The sequence below is a fragment of the Ciconia boyciana genome, chromosome 11 (genome assembly GCF_034638445.1).
Source record: "Ciconia boyciana chromosome 11, ASM3463844v1, whole genome shotgun sequence".
Taxonomy (NCBI): domain Eukaryota; kingdom Metazoa; phylum Chordata; class Aves; order Ciconiiformes; family Ciconiidae; genus Ciconia; species Ciconia boyciana.
Window position 1 is genome coordinate 5174038 of NC_132944.1, and position 27124 is coordinate 5201161.

At 39.9% G+C, this 27124-nt stretch overlaps 1 protein-coding gene across 1 annotated transcript in view; it reads right to left on the reverse strand.

Moving 5' to 3' along the window:
- The window catches only part of DOCK3 (dedicator of cytokinesis 3), a 222533-nt gene extending 196652 nt beyond the window's left edge, over positions 1-25881 (reverse strand). The window contains exons 1-2 of the mRNA XM_072875713.1: positions 25467-25881; positions 4428-4511 (exon numbers count right to left, since the gene is read on the reverse strand). Of these exons, the coding sequence (XP_072731814.1) occupies positions 4428-4511; positions 25467-25503 (121 nt within the window). The 5' untranslated portion in view covers positions 25504-25881. The remainder of the gene's footprint in view (positions 1-4427; positions 4512-25466) is intronic.
- Between the last annotated feature and the right edge of the window lie 1243 nt (positions 25882-27124).

Sequence of the window (27124 nt, forward strand, 5' to 3'; positions counted from 1 at the left end):
ATCTGGAGGAAAGCTATCTTTTGCATATACTAGCCAATAAACAATTGCTTTTACCTTTGAATCTGCATATAAGCTGCTTGCAGAGTACCTTTGTGCAGAGCTAAAGGTACTCAAAGTGACCGAGAAGGGCGATGGTAACAGCGCTTAGCAAAAGCTTCTTGATGCTGAAACCACTCAATGCCAAGACCGCTCTGTTCTGAGCTTGATGCTCTGAGCAGTGCCAGGACAGGACGAGCAGCAGATGAATACCCAACCCAGCCTGCCAGCACCATGTCAGGGAGCAGCCTCGTGCCAGCAGAGCCACAGGAATATGCTAATAATGCAGTCAGAGAGATGCCACAACAAAAGCAGGGGAGAGAGAGAGAGAGAGAATGTGTTTTATCTTGGTGTTAGCCAAATAGAGGGCCATCAAGAAGCCATTCCTGTGCTCCAAAAGACTAGTTTGAATAGCCAGACAAGATCTTCCGCAGCAGCTGTGTGGGTCCAACAGACTTCAGTTCCACTGGCACACTCCACAAAAGGCAAAGAGGAAAAGGGATGACAAGGGAAGAAAGGCAAAGAGGAAAAGGGATATCTCACTGGAGACATCTTTCTCAGGGGAAACCCAAATTACTGGGAGTGAGTCAATTTGGCCCAGCCAGCCACCGGACAGCTCCCAACTCCAGGTGGAAGGAAACCTGCAATGCTCCCACAGGAAGGACAGTCTGAAGTGATTCCTCACTCATCGGTATGGTACAACTTGGAAGCATGGCAAAGACATCACTTCTCAAGCACATTGAATTCTTCAAGAATTTAAGAAAAAACCCTAATTGCAAGCTATATCTGCTGCTTAAGTGTCCCAAATACCGGAAAGCCTTCATGCAACCACACTGTCACTGCTGGAATAACAGAGGGAAACTTTAAATATATTACATGCATGGCTTAAGAACACTATTATTAACATACACACACATTAAAACCATGTAAATAAATACTTGTGTGGATATCATAATTTGCATGGGTAAAATAATACTTTTTTAACTGGTGCTTCAGGCATCAGCTAGTGTTTCTTCAGTGAATATATGAGAGTCTCAAGGTAATAATTAAAGTCACTGAAGTTGTAGCATTTTTAATCTAAAGAAAACTGCTCCCTAGCAATAAAAATAAATGGACAAAACAGACATTTTAAATTTACTCTGAAAGCCGCTAGGTACTCACAGCTACTGCCAGTGGCAGGGCAACAGCCGTATGGCTTGAAAAACAGGGTGTTCTTTACAACACGTAGTCTAAATATGTATTTCAAACAGTGAGTATGCTCATGCTTTGTCACTTGACAAAAGAAAACAGTCTTTCAGCATTTATAGGTGGCATATTATTACCATACCCTTTCACCTCCTCAATGCACGGCATGTAAAGCAGAGACCACCACTTACTGTTTCAATTCTCCATAAGTGGAGGGGAACAGAGAGGGGAACAGAGAGAGGGGAAAGCTGTGAAAGACAAGCATACGTAAAACTGAGAGGTTGAAGAATATTTGTTACCTTTGAGTGAGACCAGTTGAGGATCTCAGAGTTCTTCATGCAAACAGTAACTATAAAACCACCCATTAGTAACGTCACATGCTTGAGAGAGAGCATAACATTTGATGAAAACATGGATGGAGCTTTTGGTAGCTTCAGAGGAGAGGCAGACACTAAGTCCATGGGTTTGAACCCTGTCATATTGAATTATTGGGGGGTGGGGGCAGTGGGAGGCGTTCGTCAGATTTGGAAAACAGTGATTTAGACATTTGTGTCCTGGTATGAAAGCATGCAGCAGCGGGCACACAAATAAATTGAAATTCAAAAGTTCCAATTTCAAGCACACAAACAAGATCCGTAGTAACAAAGACAACTGTATTTCATTGCATTTTATTTAAAAAATGCATAAACAACCACAATAAAGAAGGATGTTTAAAAAATCTGTTATCAATGGTACTCATATTTATTAGCCTTAAAGAGGAAAATACATGTGTATATATATGTGTGTGTGTATACATATATATTTGTTCCTTTACTCTGCAAATACATATAAAACTTAGCTGCAGAGGTACCCAAAAACTTGATATAGGAAATTCCCTCTTTCACTCAATTGATCTAAATGCAGCAACTGCTTTTTACACTAGTCACTACAAAAGAGCACTTGCTCTTTTGTAGTAATACAGTTATTTAATAAGTCATTATGATTAAAATAAGCCCGTTCAGAAGTATAGCTAGTATTTGAACCTTTGTCAGCCTTGAATTCTTCAGCAAGTCTCCAAAATCATTCTTCACGTCAGTTTGCGTGTATGTGAATCCTTTTAACCCAGACAGCAAAGTCCCTACTGTAGAGAATTATGTACAAACTGTTCTAAGAAGTGAAGCTGAAATAGCAATGGATCTTCTGTCAACTCCCACAGTAGTGACCCTTATTTGCATCAGTTAACATGAATTTACCTAGTTTGCCTGGACAAAAGAATCCCCAGCAAATAATGCAGAAGTAGAAGATGAGTTATGTTTCATTCTAAATTTGCAAGGCAAACCAAGGACCGTGTTAAACAACACTCAGACAAGAACGCTTAAATTACGACTTTTTTTTTTTTTTAAGAACCTACTTTGCACATTTAGTGTGCTTTTTTGCATAATTCACATATGCGAGAGCTGCAGCACAGACCATCTGAATATTCAGAGGAGTTTCATATTGTGGAGTTCCAGATGTTATTATCAAAATTAATATATCTTTTTATATAGGTAAAGTCCATGGTAAAGGCACCTCAAACACAATGACAGGACAGAGGGGGCTTAAAACCAAAAAAGCCTCTGTACAAACACCTCCTTCCACCCAGGAAAACACTTTGTCTAAGGGCCTCTTTCTCAGCAATTTGAAGACTGGCATGAATTGCCTTTGAGGAATCATCCTCAAAACTACTGGCAAAGGAAATATACAGAGCCTAATTATTATAACACTGTAAACAGACACTGGATTATCCTTTTGCTTCTCTGTAAGCAACCTGCTCCTTTGAGATCATGCTTTTATTTCCCTGTTTTGAAAGTTTCCTTGATTACCAGAAATGGCTTGAAAATATCATGACTGCTTTCAGCAATACACACTGTTTTACTTTACTAATTCACAAGACCTGGCAGAATGACTACAATCAACACTCAGTGCTCAAGTAAAGCTTAGCCCATTACACCACATGTGTGTTTTTAAAAAAACATCATTTGCAGGTATACTACTACACATATTGTTTACAGCATGCTTCTTCATGGATTAAACGTCACTATTGTACTGCAAAACTCTCATTCAACATAAAATGTTTAGAAGTGTAGGTGAAGCAGCTACTACTTTCCTAGAAAAACTAGCATGTAAGAGGTCACTTTTTCATGAGGAGTTAAGTCAGTAGGTAAAAAACCAAAACGCCTGAGTACAACAAAAAGCATCAAAAGCAAAAGACAGTTCTAGGCATGAGAGAAGAAAAGCAGTCTTCTGACAAGCATGCGGGAGGTTTGTGTAGCAACATTAACACTGGAGATGAAAAATGACTGGAAACTGAACAAACACAAAAACAAACCTACAACTTTGTGGAACGTTAATTTGGAATTCAAATTTGTGGATCTGGTTTTGAATTTGTTTTAACGCTTCGGGATTAAGGTTACATTATTCCACCTCAGACTATAGTGAAATATGTGCTCATACACTGTATCTTGTCAACCTACTTCTCAATAGACGTGTTTTACACCACTTGCTTACTCTGAACATTAGGATAAAAATCATTCTCCTTTTAAATACAACAACTTCAATCACACTATTCATGTGAATAAAGCAGAGAATTAGGACATTCAATTTGTTCACACACAGACATCTCCAGCCACATAAGAAAGAACTATAGTTATAACATTTACAATGGCGTTTTCCTCTAGGTACAAAACACCACACGAAGATAAATGCAAAGCAATCCCCCCTAAACCCATATCTTTTACATTTTTTCCAGTATTGCTCCCAAATTATTTGCTAATCTATTTAATAACTAATATTTTCATGTGTTCAGATGTTTCTAAATAATAAACACTGATACACTTAATTGAAATGTGTAACAGTAACACTGAGAAAATATAGTAAAAAAAGATACTGATTATACACTTTACATGATGAAAATTCACTGTAAGACCCAATTACAATACAACAATCAGGTCAGGGTTCAAGATTTTCTGGACAGATGGTTAACTTAAAACACACTGACCCCCTATCAGACTGGATTAGTGCCAACAGCACTCAGCCTTTCCTACAGAAAGTGGGTCAGATTAGGTTTTATTCAAGTGCTTTGATTTGACACATCATGATTTCCAAACAATTTATTAAAATCTGATAGATTAAGATATTTGTACATTCTTATATAGAAAATGGGATTCCTTCTTGGACATCACACTTACCTTCACATTTCTCTAGGATCTGGACAGTTTCACCTAGTTCCAGGACCAAGCCTTGCGGTACAGCTCCTCGGAAGCTGCATATCACTAGAGGGTGGGGAAAAAGAGAGAGAGAGAGAGAGAGAAACACATATGAGGGTTGCATCTTCGTGTGAATTTTTCTTCTAAGCATAGCACTTTAGCTCACTCCTTACATAAAAATAGCTATTACATAGCTGCCCAGAAAACCTGTCAGCCAACTTTTCCTCATCAGATATCTTTATTTCAGCCCTTATCAGAAATTAAGCTCAGCAGCAACATAAAAGCTGTGCTTTTTAAAAGATTTTTTAATTAAGCAAGGCTTGTAATCACTTTAATCACCAACCCCTGATTCACAGTGCATACAAAGATTTCCTTGCCGTACAATTCTTACTCTACTACACAATTCATCAATGGAACAGACAGTCCTAACTGCAAAGATTATAATAGGAAGTCAACTGCAGGAATTACTTTCCTCCAAGTTGAAACTATTTCAAGTATCATCTGTGCAACTAATACACTGCAAAAATCCTGTATTACCATACGTTATTATATTTAAGTAGATAAATAAAAGAATACAGAAGAATCTGTACTTTTCATAAGCAGTAACTAACATGACATATACCTTAAATATTTCCCTACATATCTTTAGTTTTCATTAACCAGGGAAAATAAGAACCCATCTTAATGTTTCAGAAAATATGAATACAATCAAAAAATTACTAAATAAACCTAAATTTTAAAAAATTATCATAGCGTTCAATGACATATTCTTTAACTGTATTTATCAAAATACAATAGGGACATGGACATGGGTAGTTACCTGAAACATGACATGTCAAAACAAAGGATGAATTGCAAATAAGGTCCACCCCCTCATCCCGTAATGCCTGTTCATCAGCATTTAAAAACTCACTCAGGCACAGATTTAATTTAATCATTCAAGTACCTTGTTCTAAGTAAATATATGCTCAGTCACAGAGTACGTCCTGTATCTCACCTACACACACACTGGAGCACTACAAGTGGAATTCCATGAGTTGAAATAGTGACCTCCAGTGGGCATCATCCTTTTTTCCAATTTAAGAGAACTCCCCTTTAAATGCAAACACTCAAGCTACGGTTGAGATGTTCCCATGTGATGGAGCTGCATTTCGTCTCCTCCCTGAATATCTTTTTATGTCAAAGCCACCGAATCCCTTATGACTGAAGACACTCTGTGCAGAGCTTAAAGCAGTTAACCAGAAAGTCTGAAGTCCAGGGGAAGAACACCATGGAAACTAAGACTATCATCTGCACCATCTACCACAAATATGTTTCCTGAACCTTGAATTTCCAAGAAATAATGAGAAAAGCATAGAGAAAACTTCCACCAAAATAAAACACAGTTTCAACCATATATACAGATTTCATAAAGGGAAAGGGCAAGAAAGAACAAACTACATACACCAGGCAAACACCCACACAGATGAGAGTAACACGAGAAAGACTCTGAATCAAAATCTGAACAAAACCAAACAGCATCAAATGTTTGCTCTTCCCCAGTGAGACTCAGCGCAGTGTTTAATTAAAGTGGGAAAAACGAGGGATTCCATCAACAAACCTAAACTGTTCTCTCAGCTCGTACAGCCCAGCAGAAGTCACCCCTGGTTAAATGAGGTTTTAAATTCTTGTTTACATCAGAGACAGGAGAAACGTAACAACTGGCTCCAGACTGAGTAATGCAGACAGCACAAGCCAAGAAAAACACTAAGCTTGTCAGCATTCTGGATTCATTCTTCACCCATGAAGAAATCAGAAATACGGGTTTCAACCAAAAAAAAAACCTACTTAATGCTTCTCCCAAAGTGCAGGAACACTGACAATTGCCAAAGGCTTAACTGGCAGGCCACAATCAAACCTCTAATGGCTTCTCCTTGCCCCTCTGGTATTTTAGACAGCAGTATCCTTTAAATACAGAAAATAGTTTTTTTCTCATAGGCAATTTTACCAAATCAAGAAGGTACAACCACCTTTTATTTTTAGGTTGTTTTGCAAAATACACTCCTATATTAAAACAACATGACTTTTCCATTCAGACCAACAAAAATACTAAAAAATTAAAGTGCGTCTCAAACACAGGATTTCAAAAATCCTGGGTGAAAAGCTACTATTGAAAACATCAGAAAAACAGAGAACTGGTAATACAGTAACAAGATGCATTCATTTATGAGAGTAATTCTAGACACATGATTATTTAAAAAAATTAATATACACACGATAATATTAAATTCAATTTCCAGCCCATTTTCAACTTCTCTGAATGTGCCAAGATTATCATGACACAGAGACACCAGTCACAGGACACGTAAGTATTAGTGGTTGTAGACAAACGAGTAGTTTGAATTGTAGAGAGATTAATGACTGACTGGTCTTACTCAGCTGAGTCCAACAAGTAAGTCTAAAAAAACATTACTGCATGTTAACACTGCATTAGAAGTTTTGAATTAGCAAACAACAGCTGGCTTCCTATGACAATTATTTACTACATGAAAACTACTGAACAAAGGATGCGGCCAGGAAAGAAACTGGATTTGATGCAACTACTAGTTCTTTGGTCACCAGATATTTGTCTATTATGTAACAATAAAAAGTGAGCTTGGAATGAAAGCTAAAGGAAAGGTACCAGGAAAAGACAGTACTGGTTTTTTCAACCACTGATATAATAAATTTTAAAAATATGGCCAAGAATAATGACTTTAATATATTTAGGCTTACAAGAAGTAATTCTAATAGATCTGTTAGTTTATAGATGCAAACTGACCATTTATAAAAGGATTCTACTGGTCACACAAAGAAAATCTGATATAAGGACTCTATTGCATCAATATGTAATCAGCTCTTTAGAATTCAGAGTACTCTATTAATAAAGATAGCCAAAGCTCTTTTCTTAGGTCTACTTCAATCAAAAAAGAATAAACAAACAAAAATCACAGAACAGAAATGAGCCGGTCCCATCAGCTGCAAATACAATCTGGATGATCATTCTCAAGTAGAAAATAAGTTCTCATACAAAAATAACATCCACCTCATGTTCCTCATTCTTAATATAACAGTATGACATCTAATTCCTTCATCGATAAATCTGTAGTCATCAATAAATTATGACTCTTCTGTTTGACAATTTTAATAATCAATAGGGCATGTGAATAGCAATATGGATATTTGCAAAATAACAGAAGCCAAATCTCAAGAGTAGTTGATTTTCCAACCATACTAAATGAAAGTCAGGAAAAATTAAAGAACCCAAATAAACTGACCCAATACACCAAACCATATCTTGTTGAAACTGTTTAACAAGAACACAATTTAACATCTCTGAAATACAAAAGAATGGTAAAAATAGCTACTTATTATGACAGAACCCCAGAAATTTGAGGCTATTTTATAGTCTGATATATGATTCCAAAGGTTACTTCCAAAGTTATGGATGTTACTCATTTGTTAAGCTAAAAATGCATTATGCAACACAATCTTATTTATGAAGTCACTTTTAGGTACACACAACTCTTCTTAGCAGTATTATTTGAAAAATATGAACACAAATGTATATGGGAAATACGGAATAATTTAACCATTCTGGAGAAAATTTACAGAGAGGACTCCAATAACTGACTGCTGTCCTTCCCACAGAGAAATTCTTTATAGCATATGATCATCTACAAACGGTCCGTCAATCAACAAGCCTCCATCATTTCTTACAAGAGTCATCCCCTTGGTCACCAGAACACAGAAGTAACGCATCATCAAAACAGGCATACAGAAAAGCTTTTACCCACCAGTTAATAGATCTGAACGATCCCTCTTGGATTCCAGGACAGACTGCTGAAATATTTAACATCTATTTTCAGATATTAAACCCCCTTGCCATCGTTCAGGTTTGTAAGGGGGTCATAGTTCCCCCTCAGGAAACGTAACGTAATTTCAGCCAGCAGCTAAACCCAACATTCTGCCAAAGAGGAATGCTTTGAAAAAACACCACGTGCCACTGTCAGGAATTATCTCCAAGCCAGAGTTAACTGTGTTACTTGAACTGTATCAAAGTGGGCTGCAGCAAAAGAAACCCTTCCCTCTGCACCTCTGTATCTATTAATGAGAAAGGCACAAACTAGTTCACACAGGCAGTTACTCTCAAGCTGCAGCAGACAGTATGAGGGAATTGGGGGTATAACATAAGAACAGATGGCATTGGAATAACAGTTTGGAAAGCCAAAGCCCCAGCAGAGGATAGATTCAGAAGTGTTTTCCTTGCCTATGGACATGCCCTGACACAGTATAAGCAGCTGCATTGTAAGACACCAGCAGTAAGAGAAACTGCTTCAAAAGAATAAGGTACACAAACATGATGTCTTAAGAAAGGGTCAATGCACCTTTACATAGCTTACTGATTCCTCGTGTGTTAGATATCTAAAGGAGCTGCTTGCTATACAGACAAAGAAGATCCAGTTGATGCAATCCAGTAGGTTTGACAAAATCTATTCTGAAACAGCCCCTGTCAAAAGCTCATACAGAAACTGAGCTTGGCTGTGATAAAGTGGGAAGGCATTTGCACAGATAAATAGCTAGCAGAGAGATATGAAATAGAAGAAGTAGCCAGTTTTCTTAGTGAAGACAGACTGACCAGCAAGCTCTAAAGGGATCTCTGTTGGAGCCTTTTCTGCTTAAAGTGTTTCTAAATGATCCAGAAAAGCTGATCATTTAGAAAAGTGACAAAGTTTGTGAAGCCACTCAAGCTATTCAGGGTGAAAAACAGTTGCAGATGGACCTAAGTACAGCAAGTAGAACTGGCAGATGTACACCATTCAGTTAATCTACATGGTGTTTCATGAGGGATGAACAATCTTAACCGCACATACAAAACAATCATCGCTTGCCTTGCTATTACCACAGTGAGTGAAACCCTGGAATGTTATTCAGAGTTTTTGTCATAAGCTCAATGCTCAGCCACTGTCAAGCACCACCCCCCTCACCACCACCAGATCACAGCAGAATACTATCTTTAGGAAAAAAGGGAAGACACCATTACCTGCAGTACACTAAGATTTACAGTGAACCCCTATGTGCCCCTTTGTCAAAAATGTATCCTTTCTCAAAAAGGACGGAACAGCATAAGGAAAGGCAGAAAGAAGTGAGACAAGAGATACCAAGGGCTGCATAAGGGCTTTTATATGATTAATTATGAACCAAGATAGGACTCTTCTACCAGTAAAATTGACAGCTGAAAGGGGTGGAGAAAGTATAATTGACAAGTTGCATGGAGAAGGTGAACAGGGAACAATTGCTAATCATCCCTTCCAGTACAAAAAGCAGAGTAGCGTCAAATGAAACAGCAGAGAAGAGTTCAGGACTTTATTTAATAAAGTACTTTTCCACAAAGTGCATGAACTGTGAAACTCCTCATGAGACACTATGGGTGATAAAAATAAATAAACAAACAAATCACTCAAGTGCAAAAGCAAATAGGGCAAATTAATGGATGTGTACCACCTTGGGCTCAGCAAGCCCCTGACCCAGAAAGCACTTAAGTCTTGGGAAGGCATCACATATGCTTACCTTGCTGTGCTACTATAATGTAAACGCCTGCTATTGGTCACTGTCAAGGGCAGGACACTGAATGAGATGGGTATGCGGCTGCACTGCTACGATCTCTCTCACACTGTTATTACAGAATTACAGCCTGAGCTTCTGTTGTCCCTTGCTATCTATTGATTCGTGACCTCATCTGAACACCATTATTACTTTCTGCTGCAAACCTAAATAACAGAGCTGTTTTCATCTTTGCTGTGGTATAATTGAAAATGTATCTTCCTTTTGTAATTCCTTCTAATTCAATTTCCTATGTCCCAACTTCCCCACCCAGTCTCACCTGGGTCGCAATGCTTCCACAGATCATTTTTCTTCTCAAATGGATTATGTCAATTACATGATAAACATAGTAATAGAAATGTGTCACTTTTTTACACCAACAGTGGGAAAACCCAAAACAAGAACAGGAGAATGCCAGAGTACTGTCCAGCACAATACATCCACATAAAGATCATGCAGCATCTAGTTGCTAATTCCCCTGAAACATCATTTTTTCTTAGCATATACATAAAAATACTTTGCAGCACAATGAACTGGCATATTATATGCCTTCTCATATACTTTCTAATTTTTTCAACCTATTTCTACACATTGTAGTAAAGTCTACAAAAATATTTTAACATTACATAATGTTCTATTTACAATATAAAATATCAGGTCAGCCCATAAGCAATTTGTTTATTTTCATAAAGGAACACAGCCCTTTTCCTGCCCTCTCCCTCCCCACCTTCCAAGATATACCAATGAAAATTAGAAGTATTTATTTAAATGAGGGCTGAGAAAATCAGTTCAAAAGGTTTCCATGTTTACATTGTCCCCTTTTCCTTCTCCAAATGTAAATTATGTTTCTCTAATCATACAGTTGGGGCTTTTTAATTATTTTTTCCCCATGTTTTCTCTTCCACAATGGAAAGCTGCTAGAACATATCCAATATGCTAAAACACATTTTTGCTTTTCTTTATCCCAAGATATTGGTGAGGCCAAGATTTAATGAACTCTATGGGTTAACTTTGAGGGAAAAAAACCACAATATATCATATTATCAGCTGTGAACATGCCTTTTTTGTTTGTTTGTTTGTTTCACTGAGTCTTTTTTTAGTTGCATAATGTGACAAAAGAAACAAAAAATTCTTAAACTCCTTCCACTGTAACAATAATAATTTTGCGAACTTTCAACATATCGCTGTTTACTCATGGCTTCAAAAGACAAATCTTCTTGGCCTTTGTGACAGTTTTTTCCAGTTCTCAACTCATTATTATTATCTGTCTTACTAAAATTCTGGTAACTTGCAGTATTTTTAGATGACACCAGCAGAACATAGACAAGTGTTTCAGGTTAAAGTATGCCATTTAATTTTTATAAATCCTTTGTACTGCAGTCAACTTGCCGTTAGTCAGGTTCTGCATTAATCATGCTCTAAGCATCTCTTAACCAAACTAATTTCAGAAGGGATGGCAAGGATAATAGCTGCTGTTGTGTTGCTCTATACCCAAAATACTTAGCTCCATACTCTACCAATTTATAATCACACTGTGCAGACACTGAATTGTGTTCTGTGCTACAAACGTCAAAGTCTGGAAGTCTCCTGATGTGTAATTTATGCTTTAACACATAACCATATTTTAAACTCACACTTTTATCACACCAGCTAAAAATTTGATGTTCATGTTTACTTTGGGTAAAGACACATAACAAATTCTTAAATTTCACAGTCCTTATAAAGGAGTATAATACAATTAATTTTACAACAAATATGTCACATGCCATCATCTGTAAAGGGTTTTTGTTTGTTTGCTTAATTTGCCAATGTGATAGTAAACTTTGTTTGCCTGAAGTGTTTTTGATGTATTTTTTATTTTAGAACTATCAGAGCGGGTCACTCTGAAAATCAGTAATTACATGAATAGAAGTATACTGGTAAAAGCTGTTACCTGAACTTCAGACTAATTTTTATAACTTATAGCTTATTTCCAAACTTGGGGAAGGTTCCTAAACAAAGTGATATTCTAAGTGATATTTACCCCCCACAGTAAAGATCCTTTCCTACCCCAATTCTCACCACATATAATGAATTACTGAAATTTCTTAAATAATCTTACATACACAACTGCAAGATTATAGAGTTTTAATTTCACATTCAAATTCAACTACTAATAGTTATAACTATTACTAGTTAACATGGGATATAAGTCAATCTCTGAGCCTACGACTGATATTGATTGATCTTTAAGAAAATAATGTAATTACTCCAGACTGATACATTAATGCTTAGGATGAGGATGTATCTTTCCTTAAAACACTTTTCCATATGAATCCATCTATTAAAAATGTCTAGTATCAAACGGTATAAGCTAGTTTTAACAGCTGAATAAGATTAACTTAATTTTCCTAGATGTAGTACCTAGTACCTAGATGACAATAAAGGCTCCATGTAACGTAATTTAAGAGTCACAGTAGTAGGTGAGACCAAAGATGGCTCTAAATCCAATACCTCTTCCCTAAACAGAGGCTAAAAACAAGGAGGTGAAGGAAGGGTATTAGAAGAGAGCAAGGATGTAGCTTTCCCCAACTTGAGCCATCTGTGGATTGGGACTTCCTAAAGTAGAAGTTTTTATTAGTATTAATTTTATTATGTATTTAATAGCGCTCCCTATACTTTTTCTTCTACAGAGCCACCAAAATGTTTTTGAACCACATCAACTTTTAACACACACATCACCCCAGAACTCCATGCTTCACTTGCGTATCATATAGAAAGCATTTTTTAGTTGTTCAGATCCTGCATCATCAATACTCTCTGGGAATTGTATTAAAATAAAGAGAGTGAACAATCAATTTCTATTCTTCCACTCCACATTATTTATGGTTTTAGAATCTTCCAAACTACCTTTTCTTAATAATTTATTTTCCAAGAAGGGTGACAGACTTTAATTCTTTGTATTTACACATGGCAGACAGGGAAGAGTCTCTAAGCCACAGCAACATAACTGCGAAGAAAAAACCAACACTGATACCAGCTACCACCCAGAGGAAAAGACAGCTAAGAGTCAAGATTCAGCTCTACCTTTTTGTGAGGCAACTGTGTGACACAATCACGCCTACAGGTAGCAAATACTTTCCAAACCACCATGTACCTTCCCATCTGAACCTCTCTCAGAACTACAAACCTTCTTCCAGCAAAAAGGAGTAGTTCTTGCAAACCAAAAATTGTGGGTTTGATAACTTAAAAGACCAAAAAATAGTTTATGAAGGAGAAAAACCTTCACATTTTTATAACAAAATTAAAGGCCAATATGATTAAATTTTTGTGGAACTGCTTGATTAAGCCTGGCAGCTCCATAGATTGCACAGTTAGACTCTGATGATATTTGACAAGGGAACAGAACCGCAAGGAAATTAAAATGAAAACATTTTCATTTTATTCTACAAATACCTAGAAGAATGTTTTCACCTTCACAGTATACCTTCCAAGTATTTAAATGATTAATTGTGGGTGAGGGTTTCAATTATTTGCCAGAAATTAATTTGAGACATGCAAATTTATTTGCAAGTTCAGGCCACATTTGGCAAGTATGCTTACAAAGAAAACTGGGAACAAAAACCAGGTCTAGTACTTCCAAAACATTCTGCTGTTTAAGCAAGATGGACAATATAAAGAATTTAGGTACAAAGGAGAGGATGTATCCAATTACAACCTAAAAACACAACTACCCAGATAAAACATCATCAGGTTTTTGCAGCAAGGGGCATTTCTTGCAGAGTATACTGGTACACATGACACAGAACAGGGCTCTAATCCGATTGGAATTGCCAGGCACTAATGTAATACACACACACAAAAATAAAGATTATCAAAAGCTGATTAAAAGCCATCCAAACATTACAATCGAAGAGTAGGGATTAAACAAAAGACATGATTTAGAAGAGGGCTAAAGAATTTTTTTGACCTTATTAATGGTCTTTATAAACTTTCATGCAATACCTTGAGGAAGAAAAATATACTTCAGAATTGAAAGCAATCTGTTACACTTAAGGTTTTGTATATTACCAAAATTACACCACAATTAAGTGAAGGTATTTCAGGCTGGTCCAGGAGCACTGGCAGTTGCTAGGCAGCATCTGCTCCTGTCAGAGACGCTTCTTTCTTTGTGCAATACAGGACCTCAGCCAGGAATACTGCCACCAATGGATTATTACAAGGCAGCTTACTGCCATCACATGGCATCTGCAAAGTGCTCAAACTGCTGCCTAGCAACACCGCCTCTTTCTACTGAGTCATACCATCACTATGAAAATATTCATGTAAAAAAAGAAACCGATGCCCGAGCAGAAAGGTGATCATTCACTAGCAAAGTGAATTATTGCTAGCATCCTTCCCCTACCCTCCAAGACAAAAATAGAGATTAGGCTCAAAAATCATGAGCTGTTTAAAATAGTTTTGCACATCCTGGTGACATGAGGTAGCATTGAAAAAACAGGCCAAAAACCCACAGCATTGTCCACTACCTTAGGTACATCAAGGAACTGATTTTGAGCTTCTAGCTTTGCAGACGTCTGTCCTAGTTACCCATCCTCTTCCTGTAAATCTATTCCCTCAGCTATCAGTTCATTCGACTGCCACCCTGGCATTACAGAAGTCCCTCACCCCTACATCATTCCCTCTATGCGGGAAGTAAATGCAGCAGTTTCTTTTTCGCCCTTCTAAGCAGAGAAGGCCGTTTCAGTTTCTGAAACCCTTTTCCCTCTCTCCAATACCTAACTTTAAAAGAGGAGAAAAACACTAACCATACCACACTCTGCACAGACAAGTGGGGAGCCGTTCTCCGCTGCTGCGTTCCACAGGCTGCAAACACGAGCCAGAAATGGCTACACTTTACTGCTGAACACTAGGAAACGAAATAAGAAACCAGTCAAATTTTGAATATCCTGGAGAATGGAGATTGCACCACCTCTCCAGGCAACCTGCTCCAGTGCTTTGCCATATACATTGTGGAAATCAATGTCCCTTATTGTAATTTGCCTCCACTGCTCCTGCTCCTTTCACTCTGCAACTCTGCAAAGTGTCTAGCTCTGTCTTCTCTGTAACTCCCTAAAAAGTAGCTAACCACAAACTAGACCCCTTCTTTATCCCCCTCTTCTAGAGGTTGTACCACCCTAGACCTCACAGATCCTCCTCTCTCATCATGTGCTCCAGCTTCCTAATCATCTCCTAACCTCACCCCTTGTACTGTGAGATACAGTGCTCTAGATGTAGCCCCACGAGCAATTCCCCAAAGAAGGAAATTGTCGCTTCCATCAACATCCTGGGTATACAGGAACACAGCCTGGTATGTGGCTAGCTACAAGAGCGCACCACTGATTCATGTTCACTCATGCAAAAACATAGGTATCATCCCACAGCGTTTTACATCCTATCCCATTTTACACTGACTACATCATAGACCTTTAGTCCCCCATCTAACTGATAAATAAGTCCATAACATGCTAAAGTTACCTTGGCATTTATGGACAGTTAGCACATTTCCTATGAAGAGGAGGAAGGGAAGAATGTAAGTGTGTATAAATGCAGATTTATAAAAGTGTATTTATCAGTATAGCAGCTCCTGCATCTTACTTGAAAACTCTGTATTTTAGCCTATACTGTCTGCCACACAAGAACTTTTTGTGGACATCTGAAGACAGCTTACAAGACTGCTAAGAAACCTTTGAACCCGCACACAAGAACTTTGACCTTTTTGGTAAACTATTTGCTACTAAAATACCAAAAAATGAAATATTTGACTGACATAATTGAAGATGCTTTTTTTAATGAGATCTAAAGAATTTTTACCTCTTCTAATCTTGACTTAAGCATTAAATAATGCATGTTTGCTATGAACACCATCTGAAACATTGTGAAAATCTTCTTTTTCTCTTATTGCATCCTGCATCCAGGTTGAAATAATTAACTTTTTTTGTTGTTGTAATTATTAAAAGAAGAATACTGTCTTGTGCCAGCAACCTGAAATATAGTACTCCAGAACTGAAAAAAACAACAAGATCAGAAGTTGCAGTTTAGGGCCTTGCTGTGATGAAGAAAGAGAGAGAAGCCTATTTTCTACCTTTGCTTCCCCAGAGACAAAAGAGAAGCTGTTTCTGCAAGACCAATGCTTCAAAAGCAATCTTCCTTGGGGTAAAACCTTTGGACCAGAGAGATAACCAAATACTTATCAGTAAAAAAACCCAAAAACAAAAAAACCCAAAACCACCACACAAAACCCCCAGAAGAGCAACTTTATTCATAATTCCCATCGGACCAACGTACTCAGAAAGGCTTGAAACCAAACAGCAAGCAGGCAGAACGGATAGCTGCAAATTACTGTGCGCATGACAGAGCGATGAGGGAGTACTAGTGAGAGGAGCAGCACAAGCTGTTCCAAGCAGGTGCTTAGCTGCGTGGTCAGCAGGCAGCAGGCCCAAGCACATCAGCTCACAGAGCATGGGCCAGCTCTTCCCATACTACCAAGTCGCTGCCAGAGGAACGACCAGTCAATACAACCTTTAGACAGAAACACAAACAAGTAGGTGATTCACCTAGTCAACTCTCTTCATGTAAGGCCAGGCGCACAGGTAGCATGCAGCTCCATTTTGTACAGTATGTAATAGCAGTTGTCGGGGCAAAATTACCTCACAAAAACATTGATCCTGCTTCACTAAATGCAGTGAAACTAAACCAAAGAGGCAACAGTCTATCAAAAATTGAGTTACCAATCATTCAGCTCATGAGCATTTAGAGAGAGAAAAAATGCAAAGAAACATCAAAGTTCAAACCACAGTTTTCAATAACCGTCTTTTACAATAATTCATATATTTTTGGATTATTTATCCCACACTGGCTGACACTCTCTCACTTGTGCCTACACTCTCTGTCCATGTATATAATACAGCCATACATACATAAACTAACATAAATGAGAACATGTGCCTAGGTGAAGTGGGCAACGCAGACATTTCCATAGGAATTCTTCTCTACAAAGGAAGAGATGGGTGAAATAGAAACATCTCCTCCTATCCTCCCAGATCCAGACCCGGTTACTGGAAACATACACATCACTCCCTACAGGGATTATTTAACACTGTCTGTGGTATTCTCCTATGAAATGTTTCCTGCTACCTTTACAACTTGTTCGGGCAGACCACACACCCCAGCAAGACAAAGGACTGTATGCAACACAATACCCAAACAGGCCTGTAAAAAGTTATATATTGCTTTCAATTGGCTTCTGTTTAACAGTTCTTCTGGGTTTCTCCGACATGTATGCAAGGCTTCATTTATCAAGATCAGAAGACTGAAAGGATAGGTATACTAAATTAACAGTTGGCATAAACAACTCATTCATAAACATATTTAGAGGGAAGAGAGAGTCCCCTGCTGTTCAAGTACACAGAAACAAGAAATTTCTAGAACAGTAAGCCACCTGCCAAAGCACACTGAACTACACTCTAGCATGCTGGGCAGCTCACAGACTTATATTCAAAAGAAAGAAAGAAATTCACCACTCCATCAACTACCTACCGCCAACACTAAAAGGGTTTAGTGCCTAAGCTTCCTTACATTGTAACATCTAGACAAACTTTTATTTTTGTTTCAGAGAGTAACTGGTATCAGCTTGCCTCTGAAAGCAGAATGACCTGCTTTTAATCACCAAGAGTTGGCTGGCACCACTTGTCATAAGCTTTCCTGAAGGCTTAATATCCAGAAAGACTCAAGAAAAGAAAATGAAGTCAAATGCTGAAGTGGGACAAGAGGGAAGTCTTATCCTTGTAATAAGTAATCACCTCATAACTATACTGGAAAGCGCTTAGCCTGCTCAAACCCACAGTTACCAATCTTCCTAATACCATAGGTAAATTTTGACTAAAGACTCGTTGTGTTTGTTTGAAACACTAAAATATGTCTAAGAGGAAGGAATTACAGCTAAAAAAAACTTAAGAGATGCTTTCAGGGTCTCAGAAGAGTTCATAAGTTCATTTTGACATGCAAAAACCTGAATAGAGGTTTGATTTTAACATCAGTCACTTGAGTGAATTATTTCATCTCTTCGCCTCGAGGTTCAGTGAGCATACAGATTTTGAAACAGAACAAAGAAAATACTAAAATGTAGTGATATTAAGGCTGATTCATAACTTAAAAACAGTCAATGGAAAGACTGCTGTCAATTGCAACTGGTTTTGAACTAAGATCCTACTGTATGCTTCCTTTAGCCTCTTCCTCAGTGAATATCACAGCTGAGAAAAGAACACAATAAACTTAATTCACTATACAAATTAACAAAAATGTCTCTGAAGCAGGAGAAAAAAGTTGCATCAGGCTCTAACAGATGAATAATCTTCCAAAGACTTTCTGTTCTTCGGACAGTGTTGTCACATTCACATCTGAAAAGAGCTCCCATTTCTCAAAAGAACAAATCTATGAAACGTGTATGGCCACCAATACTACTGCTTGTTGGAGGTCAACAGGGATTTACAGCTCTCCCATATAAGAACTATGTTCCAAATAATTGTTTAACATATTAATCAGAAAAGCTTGTGTATCTACATGTCATTGTGCATATGAAGACAAAGAACTCTTCGTCATTCCCAATTATTCCCTTCTTGTGGGCTTTTAAATGCCACCAAATATGTGGTAGAGAATTTTCTAGATCACCAGTTCTGGTAATAGTTCTTATATGTTTCCCTGATGTTTATATTGGACTCTGACTTTTTAAGTACAGAATTGCTGAAAAGAAAGGCTTTGCAAGACAGTGAAACTCAAGTCCAGCTGAGCTATGCCATTGACTGTAAAGTAAGAAAGCTACCTTCAGAAGGATTAATACAAACACCAGCTTTCCTCTCTTCCTCCTACATACAGCTGCAAACCGCGACCTGCACCATCACCCCATCCTCACACATCAACTTCCTATGGCTTAAATTGTTCAAAGAGAAACGACTTTAAAATTTCCTTACTAATTTCACTCTGAAGAATCTCCCTTCCTGTCCTACAGGCTTGACAATGAATTTAAACGCACAGCATACAAATAAGAAACACCAAAAAATTACCTAAATTTTCCAAGCAGTAGGAGCATTGAAGGCATGTTGTCATATACCCTGTTTTTAATTTATAATTTATCAATTGTAATTGATACCTGCTGCCTTAAAAAAAAGAAAGCAAAATAACTTGTTCCTTGAATAAAGATGAAAAGCCTTGTTTCCTACCAATGGATATCCATGTTCCCATTCCCTCTGTTTCACCAACAGTCCCATGACACACCAAATGCAGCACCATTGGACTTTTAATCTTTCGCTATCCCCAGTCCTGTTCCTGAGCACTCCTGTCTACGAAGCACCCTCAAGTTCACTCCCGTGCTCACATTAACAACTTCCCCTCCATATTCTCCAGCAAGCAAACAAAAAACTTGTATTAGGAAGAGTCCTGATAGAACCTTATTATCCGTTCTTTTCAGCAGGTCAGTAGCTACTTATCTGCATTTCTGTCCACAGGAACACTAGGGAGTTCTTTCTTCCCCATCCAGCCACCAATTTTCATTAAATCTGTAGGAAATGTATGCCTGAGACTGCCAACTCTCATCATAAAACGTTGCTCATTACTGGATGAGAGGTATTGTTAGGTGAGGACAGAAAGCCTGAACACTTAAAGATTTCCCCCCTTATGAAATCAGTCTAAATATAAAATCCATTTTGCACTGTGGATAAGGTCAGAGAGGAACCACTTTTGCCCCCACCCTATTGGCAAGCATCTGAAGTCATGAAGGTCTTAACTGAATAAATAATGTGGCATAACTACGAATAAATAGAGAAAATTGCTCTCAAAACCATCAAAGCATCAAAAGTTCAAACCCATATTGCAATACTATCACTTCTTACTCTAAGATCACGCCTACATTCCCATACAAACCACACGATAAACTGCTAAACATACACATCTGATTCCTTGCTTTTGCAAGCAATTTGAAAAACCGTTTCTCAGCTTCATTCCTCCTGTATTTAGAAAGTTTTTGCTAATTTCTACTGTAAATGTATTTGTGGACAACCGGTATTTAAATGATCTTGAACTAATATCTTATAGATTAATTCTCATCCAGCTCTGCAGACCAGGTATGCATGAGAGTAACCACAATGCTAGTCTTTTCTAGGATAAATGAGCCAAAATATATTAATCTTGTCCCACAAAACAGTATATTTAATCTCCAAGTTATCTCAGCAACAGCAGAAGTACAGATTTACACTAGACTGAAACTGAAATTGCCCACTACGTTAAATGACACCTCACTAAACTTTCCTGTCTATGCCAAAAGTCTCCAGTCAGGTGCATCTTGGGAGCTGCTCTTTACCAGGGGCGTTCAAAGTGTGATTCATTTCTCATTCAGCCAAATAACACACATACACTTCCTTTATGACCCCTGACTGACATATTCTTTTGTTCATTCTTAAGGGTAAAAAAAAAAAGGGCCCTTAGGGGCAAAATATTGAATGGAACTAAAAATTACTCCAATCCACAGATCTTCTAGTTTTCCTGACTAACAAGCAAGCCCCCAGGTGTTACCACCACCTCCCAAAACAGCGTTGCAGAGAAGGTTTAGTACATCCTTCCATATAGCTTTGGTTCCAAGACAGGTCACTGAAGAATATCCTTAGTCACCTCCCTCCTGCTGCCAGACAATTACAGTTTCTGGCAATAAGGTATGAAAGAGAAGATGAGATATATTATACGTCCCATAATACAGAACCCAGTCGCAATGATTGATATTGCTTCCCAGATTACCGAAGATGGACTTTCTCCTAATTTGGGGGAGGGACTTTTTTCTGTCTCACTGAAACCTTTAATTTTAAACCTGTAACAAACTGCTTCAGTGATACAGAGAAACCGCAATATCAATCAACTCAAAGCACTCCTTCGTTTAGCAGCTGCCTCCTATGTAAACAGGTAAGAACAGAGTAGTATGCCAAGAGCCATGATGAGGGAAGGCAGACTTTTTGTAAGTTTTGCAGTCCTGTTTTTCCAAACATAAATATGAATTGGGAAATGTGCAAGCCAAGGTTTAGTGACCGGGGGGGGGGGGGGGGGGGGGAAACCACAAAAAAAAAAATCAAGATACTGATCAAAAAGCAGAAGCTGCAGTACAGAACTGTAACTAGGACATTATGATGTTCCATCCTTCCTTAGTAGGAGCAAGGGAAACATTAGTTATATGTATTTGTGCTTATGGATTTATTTTTCATTGTTACCAATTAAGTGGTGAAAATAAAGATACAAAGTTCATTTTAAAGGAAACAATTAGCAGATTTTAACAGTAATTCTTTGAATAAACTAAGAACAGATGCTGTTTATGCAGGCAGGTTTTCCTTCTCCATGATTTAATACATACATATGGAATATGGTCAGCCATACTAAAGTACAGGATTAACTGCATTAAAAAAAAAAAAATCACTTTCTTGAGAACCACCTAAACGTGCTCCTTGCACAGAAATAAAGCAGCAGAAACTGACAGCCTAATGAAATACATAATCAGCTCTCACATTTGCCAAATTTTAATTAACAGCTATTTACTAAAGAGTTCTCTCTGCTTAGCTTTTTCTTTTAATTCATTATTATTTAATACTTGCTTTAGAAGACTAATGTAACTAATCAGATCACTTTAATAAATATTTTCTTAGAGACAGAGACTGCTTTAAAAACATTAAAACACTAGAGGGCTACAGAGCTAGTTATCTTCAATAATCAGCTCACTAATTGTTTTCATAACTGGTCATCTTAAGCATCTGTGGAAGAACTGTTTGCCTTTCAACAGTGAGTCTAAAATTTTTGAAGTGTAGTTAGAAGTAAAGGCACAGAATATAAGTACTTCTAAATAGAACAGAAGAGAATTATTCACAACAGCTACCAGGTAACAGCTATAGTAGCTGAGAAATACAATCAAGGAAGAACTTCAGTGCTGTTAGGGGATTGTTTCATTTAATTATTTATTTAGAAATACCCTGAGCAATCTTTTAATATCTTTGTTGCAGAAGTATAGAACAACTTGTATGAGAATTGGGCAATACAATAGCATTCTACAACCATAAGCATTGAAAACTTCTTTTAATTGCAGCTAGACAGGCAAAGAGAACTTCAGAACTGCCAAAAAGCCACTGACGCTCACATCAGTAAATTTAACATGTTCTCTTGCAGTCAGGAGTCTGTGTAGCTGTCAAGGGGTCTCTGTAAAGGGGCTCCAGCAAGCACGTAAGAAATGTCTTTGTCGTAAACTCTTTGAAAGCCAATGCAGAATACAAAGCCCTTCTATACCCACATGTTGAGAGAGGGAATGTGGTGTCTTCCTGAAGGAACAGTTTCTATAAATTACCATCTCTAAGCCAACTACCTAGATAAGAAGATAACACCGATCACAATTTACTTTCAACAAAGAGAACAGCATCAGAATTAACTACTTTATGTGATACTTTCGCTTTCCTTGATACACATGAGCTGGTATGTACAGGGCCTGGATGCCCAGACATACCTTTCTATTTCACCAGAAAGCTCTCTGTGGTATTCCAGTTGCAGAAATAACTTAATTTTTACCCACACAAATTATGTCAATAGGGACATACAGTCTATTGCCTTAATCCAAAGGCACATCAACAACTTTTCATAGTTTAACAAGAGCACGGAGAAAACACATGGGGGGGTTTTTTTGGATAGACAGTGGTCAAAAAACCAAACTACTAAAGCCCAAGGCATAACCTCATACCAGCAACTCATGCCAAGAAAATTATTTTTGCACATATTTTATTTGTGAAATTGGGGTAATTTACATCAGGAAAAAAAAACCCCACACTTCCCTCCCCCTTTTTTTGCTAGTAAACCTCCTAACAGTAAAACTGTAGGCCTACACCTCTTATAGACTAGTTTCTCCAAAATGCACAAAAATAACCACTCCAGCAAGTAATGACAGATCTACTTCTGAAAACCTAGTACTCCTCTCCCCACGTATTGTAACTAAACTCCAGACATAAGCACCATTTTTCACCTGTTCTCCCTCTCTGGAGGATTATCAACCAATTTCAATTACAGGAAAAGTAATTAAAGCTACTCAAGAATAAAAAAAACTTGCCTAGAGATCACCAAAATTCTTAAGCCTTAGCCATTATCTTGGGCCTACCTATATGCACGTTGTCTGAAAAAGAAAAATCGACATCACAGGAATATTCTTAAGACTACAGAATATTCATTGAAATAACACTTGTTTTCATTCACTACTCTCTCTTCCGGATGCCTCTTCTAGACTTGTTTACAACCTGAATGGAGATCTCCCATCTTTTCCTCCCATACGTCTGCGTAAAAAAAATTAGTTCACCTACTTTTCGATTAAGGTAGCATACGTACTTTCTGATTTGAGAACACGGGCCAAATACAAACAAACAAAACTCTGAATATGAAACCCTGCAACACAGCAAAGAAAAACAACTACCTAAATGGAACAAAGGAAAACCAACAAGACTTGAAAAATGAATAATTTTTTTCTGAAGCACCTATTACAATTCTACCAGCAAGTTTAGCACTAGGACAGCAGAGGTGGTCTTTCACCAACAGTTAAGGTATGAGCAAGTTTGGATACTTTGTATTCTCCAAACATCCAGCTGAGATCTAACAAAGCTTGTTAAGTTTATATACTCCCAGTGACTGACAAACATAGCAACGCTATTGTAAGTAACAGCTTTCTTGTGTTATTTTATGCCACTTGTATATATTGCCCTACACTTATAGCTTCTCATCTAACACACTGTATTTTAATTGTGCTTTTTTTTTTTTTTTAAACAAAAGTGAATTCCTTACTTCTTCTATTCATTATGAAGATACGGGGAATGTACTAAGCAAAATGCTGCACGAGATGAAAAGTTAACAAAAAGGTCCTGATACATTTTGTTGCTTGTTGACCACGTGGTCAATATTTCTTTTAATTTATACAATATTTCTTTTAATTTATACAATATTTCTTTTAATTTATACAATATTTCTTTTAATTCTTCTTTTCTTAAACATTAGTGGCATGAAGACTGTTAATTGCTCAGTAGTCAACTGCAAAAATCCCACTTTAACAATCCAGGTTAACGGATCTTTGTAGCAAGTTTGTTTATATTTTTTAAACATTTGCAGAAATTGATCACCGCTACACCCTGTGGAACTTAAAAATCAATGCAAATAATCGATAACTATAAATTTAATGAAATACTTAGGTAAGTAATCAGGGCAGATTACCTACTTTTCTTACTATACAAGTCAACAGTTTAAAAAAAAATTACATCAAAATAAACAAAAGTGAAGTTGAAGAAAGTCTGTCTTCCTTCCATTTCATCAGGCATAACGCTTCTGCTCTTGTCAGAAATGACTGTACGCTAAAATAAAAAAACCAAAGCCACCAATGATGACCTCTCGAACTAGAGCAAACAAGATTCAAGATGACAGTAGAGTCTGATTTACCATAAACAACGAAAAATAACAGTCCTATGCACCTGCAGAAACACGCGAGTCGTTTTGAACGAACGCAACGCGCCACGAACACTGTAGCCGTAGACTGCAACAGTAAAAGCGGTAGCAGTCCCCAGCCGGCCGCCCCTTCCCAGGCCGCCGAGCAGGGCCCGGTCCAGAGCCAGGTTTTACGCCGCCCCCCCTCGCCGTGCCGATGCCCGCGCCGGGGCCCCGCCGCCCGGAGCAGGTGCATCACCGACGCCCCCTAATGACACCGCACCATAACCGTTCCCTTTCCCTCAACTCCATATAAACAGGATCACCACAAACCACAGATTAAAACCGAGAGAAAAAGCAATCGCACGCTTAAGTAGATTAAGGGCTCAGCGACTCGTTTTCTGATTATTTGTGCAATCAGGACCTGAGCGCGGGCCCCGAAAGTCTACTTGTTTCTTGCTTCGCCGCGGAAAAACTCAGCGAAATAACCCGAATCAAAACACACGCAGACACATTCCCTGGATGCCGGGCTATGCGGGCAGCAGCGGCCGGCGCGGGCAGGGGAAGGCGGCAGGCACGCAGCGGCACGGCCGATGCCCGCTCTCCCCCGCGAGCAGCCTCCCACAGCCCCACGCAGAGAGCGGGGGCAGCGCCTGCCCTCCTCGCCTTCCCCCCGCTCTCTACCTGCGGGGCAGCGGCCTCGCCTTCCCCCCGCTCTCTGCCTGCGGGGCAGCGGGAGGGGCAGCGCCGCCGGGAGCCCGGGGAGGCGACCAGCGCCCTCCCCGCGGAGAGGCAGCGGCGGCCGGGGGGAGGGGGAGAGCAGCCCCCCCCAGCCCCCGGGGTACGGCCGCTGCGGGAAGTCGCGGAGCGGGGGGGGCGGCGGGGCGGGGGAGGGGATGTGGCAGCACCTACCCACGCCGTATTTCTCCTCCTCGGTCGGACTCCACATGCTGCTGCGGCGGCAGCCGGCCACGGCCGCAGATCCCCTGGGCAGAGCGAGGCGGGCGAGCGCCGCTCATGGAGCGGGGGCGGCTTCTCCTCCCCCCCTCAGCGGGGGCGCTGCTCCGCGGCCGCCGCGCCGGCAGCCCCCGCCTCACGCTCCGGCCGAGGCTGCGCTGAGGGTCCCTTCGCCGCTGCCGGGGGGCGGGGGGAGGTCGCCCCCCGCCCGCCCGGGCAGCAACAGCCGCCGCTCCCCTCAGCGCCCGGCGGGCACTCGCCGCCGGCCCAGCGGCTCTCCTAGCGCGGCCCCGCCGCCCTAGCAGGCTCCCGCCCTGCCGACGCGGCGGCCCCACGGAGCTCGGCGGCCCCCAGCCTCCTGCCCGCCGCCACCGCCGCTCCTGTCGTCGTCGTCGCCACCGCCGAAGGACTCGGGCTGCCGCCCCCCCCCCCCCCGGTGGAGCCCGACGCGCATGCGCGGCTCGCACCGCCTCCCCCCCGCCCCGCGCGGCCGCACGAGGCGCGCGCGGGCGCGAGGCGCGGGGGCGGCGGCGCGTGGCCCGAGGCGGGGGCCGGGGCCGGTCCCGGTCCCTCAGGGCTCCGCCGCAGCCGCATCCCGGCGGGGCAGCAGCCGCGGGCTGTCAGCGGGTCGGGGCGGCCCCGAGGCCGGCCCTGCAGCCACAGCCCCGCAGTGCAGCACGGGGCGGCCCTGGCACGGACGCTCGGCGGTGTTCGTAAACACCGGGGGAAGCCTGAACCCCCCCCAGCGTAACCGGGGTGCTGCTAAAATCGGCCCTGGGCGTCTTCATGTGGGCCCCCGGCCTCTGAAGTCCCCTCCGAGCACGTGCTTGAAGTTTATCCCCCAGTCGGTCAGACGTCTTTTTGTAAAAAAAAGAAAAATAAAGCTAAAATTCTTTCAAGGAAACAGAGAAAGTGAATCTGTACCAAGGAGGGCGGGTGGGAGATGAGTAGAGGGGGAGGCACACCCCAGTAATCCCAGCCTGCAGCAGAGGACACTGGCTGCTTTGTACTGCACACATGGAAACCACCAGAACATAGGACTGGGGCAGAGCGTGTTTTAGAAACTAGAAAAATCCAAATTCGGTCCAGGTTAAGGGAAAAAAATCGTCTTATTTGTTGCCTTGTTATAAGCCTCACCGGTGGATATCCTACCTGCTGCTGCACACAGAGATGAGATCCCTACTTTGAAGCCTGTTGTCCGAGCGGGACATTAAGATTTGTAGCTCACCTACTGCTTTTATGGAAACTCTATCAAATTATTTCAAAGAGTGGAAATTAAAGTAAGCATACTTAAACTGTTTAATGAGTTATGAGTAAAATCTGTTATGTCTCCAGTTTATTTTTTTTTACCTAAGCGTACAGTGGCAGCATTTAAGGTTGGCATTTGAGTAAAAAGAGAATCAGGAAATGCTGTCAGCACTCTATAACCAGTGAAACCACCAGCCCTTAGTGAGATCCAATTTTGTCTAATACTGTGACTTAATTTTTTTAAATTAATTTCCAAAGCTTCTAAGGAGCTGGGAAAATCTGTACAAGTTGCACAATGAACAGTTACCCAAAATTTGAAACAGTTTTTAGATTTCATCTTTGAGTTCATCTTTCATTTCCACTCT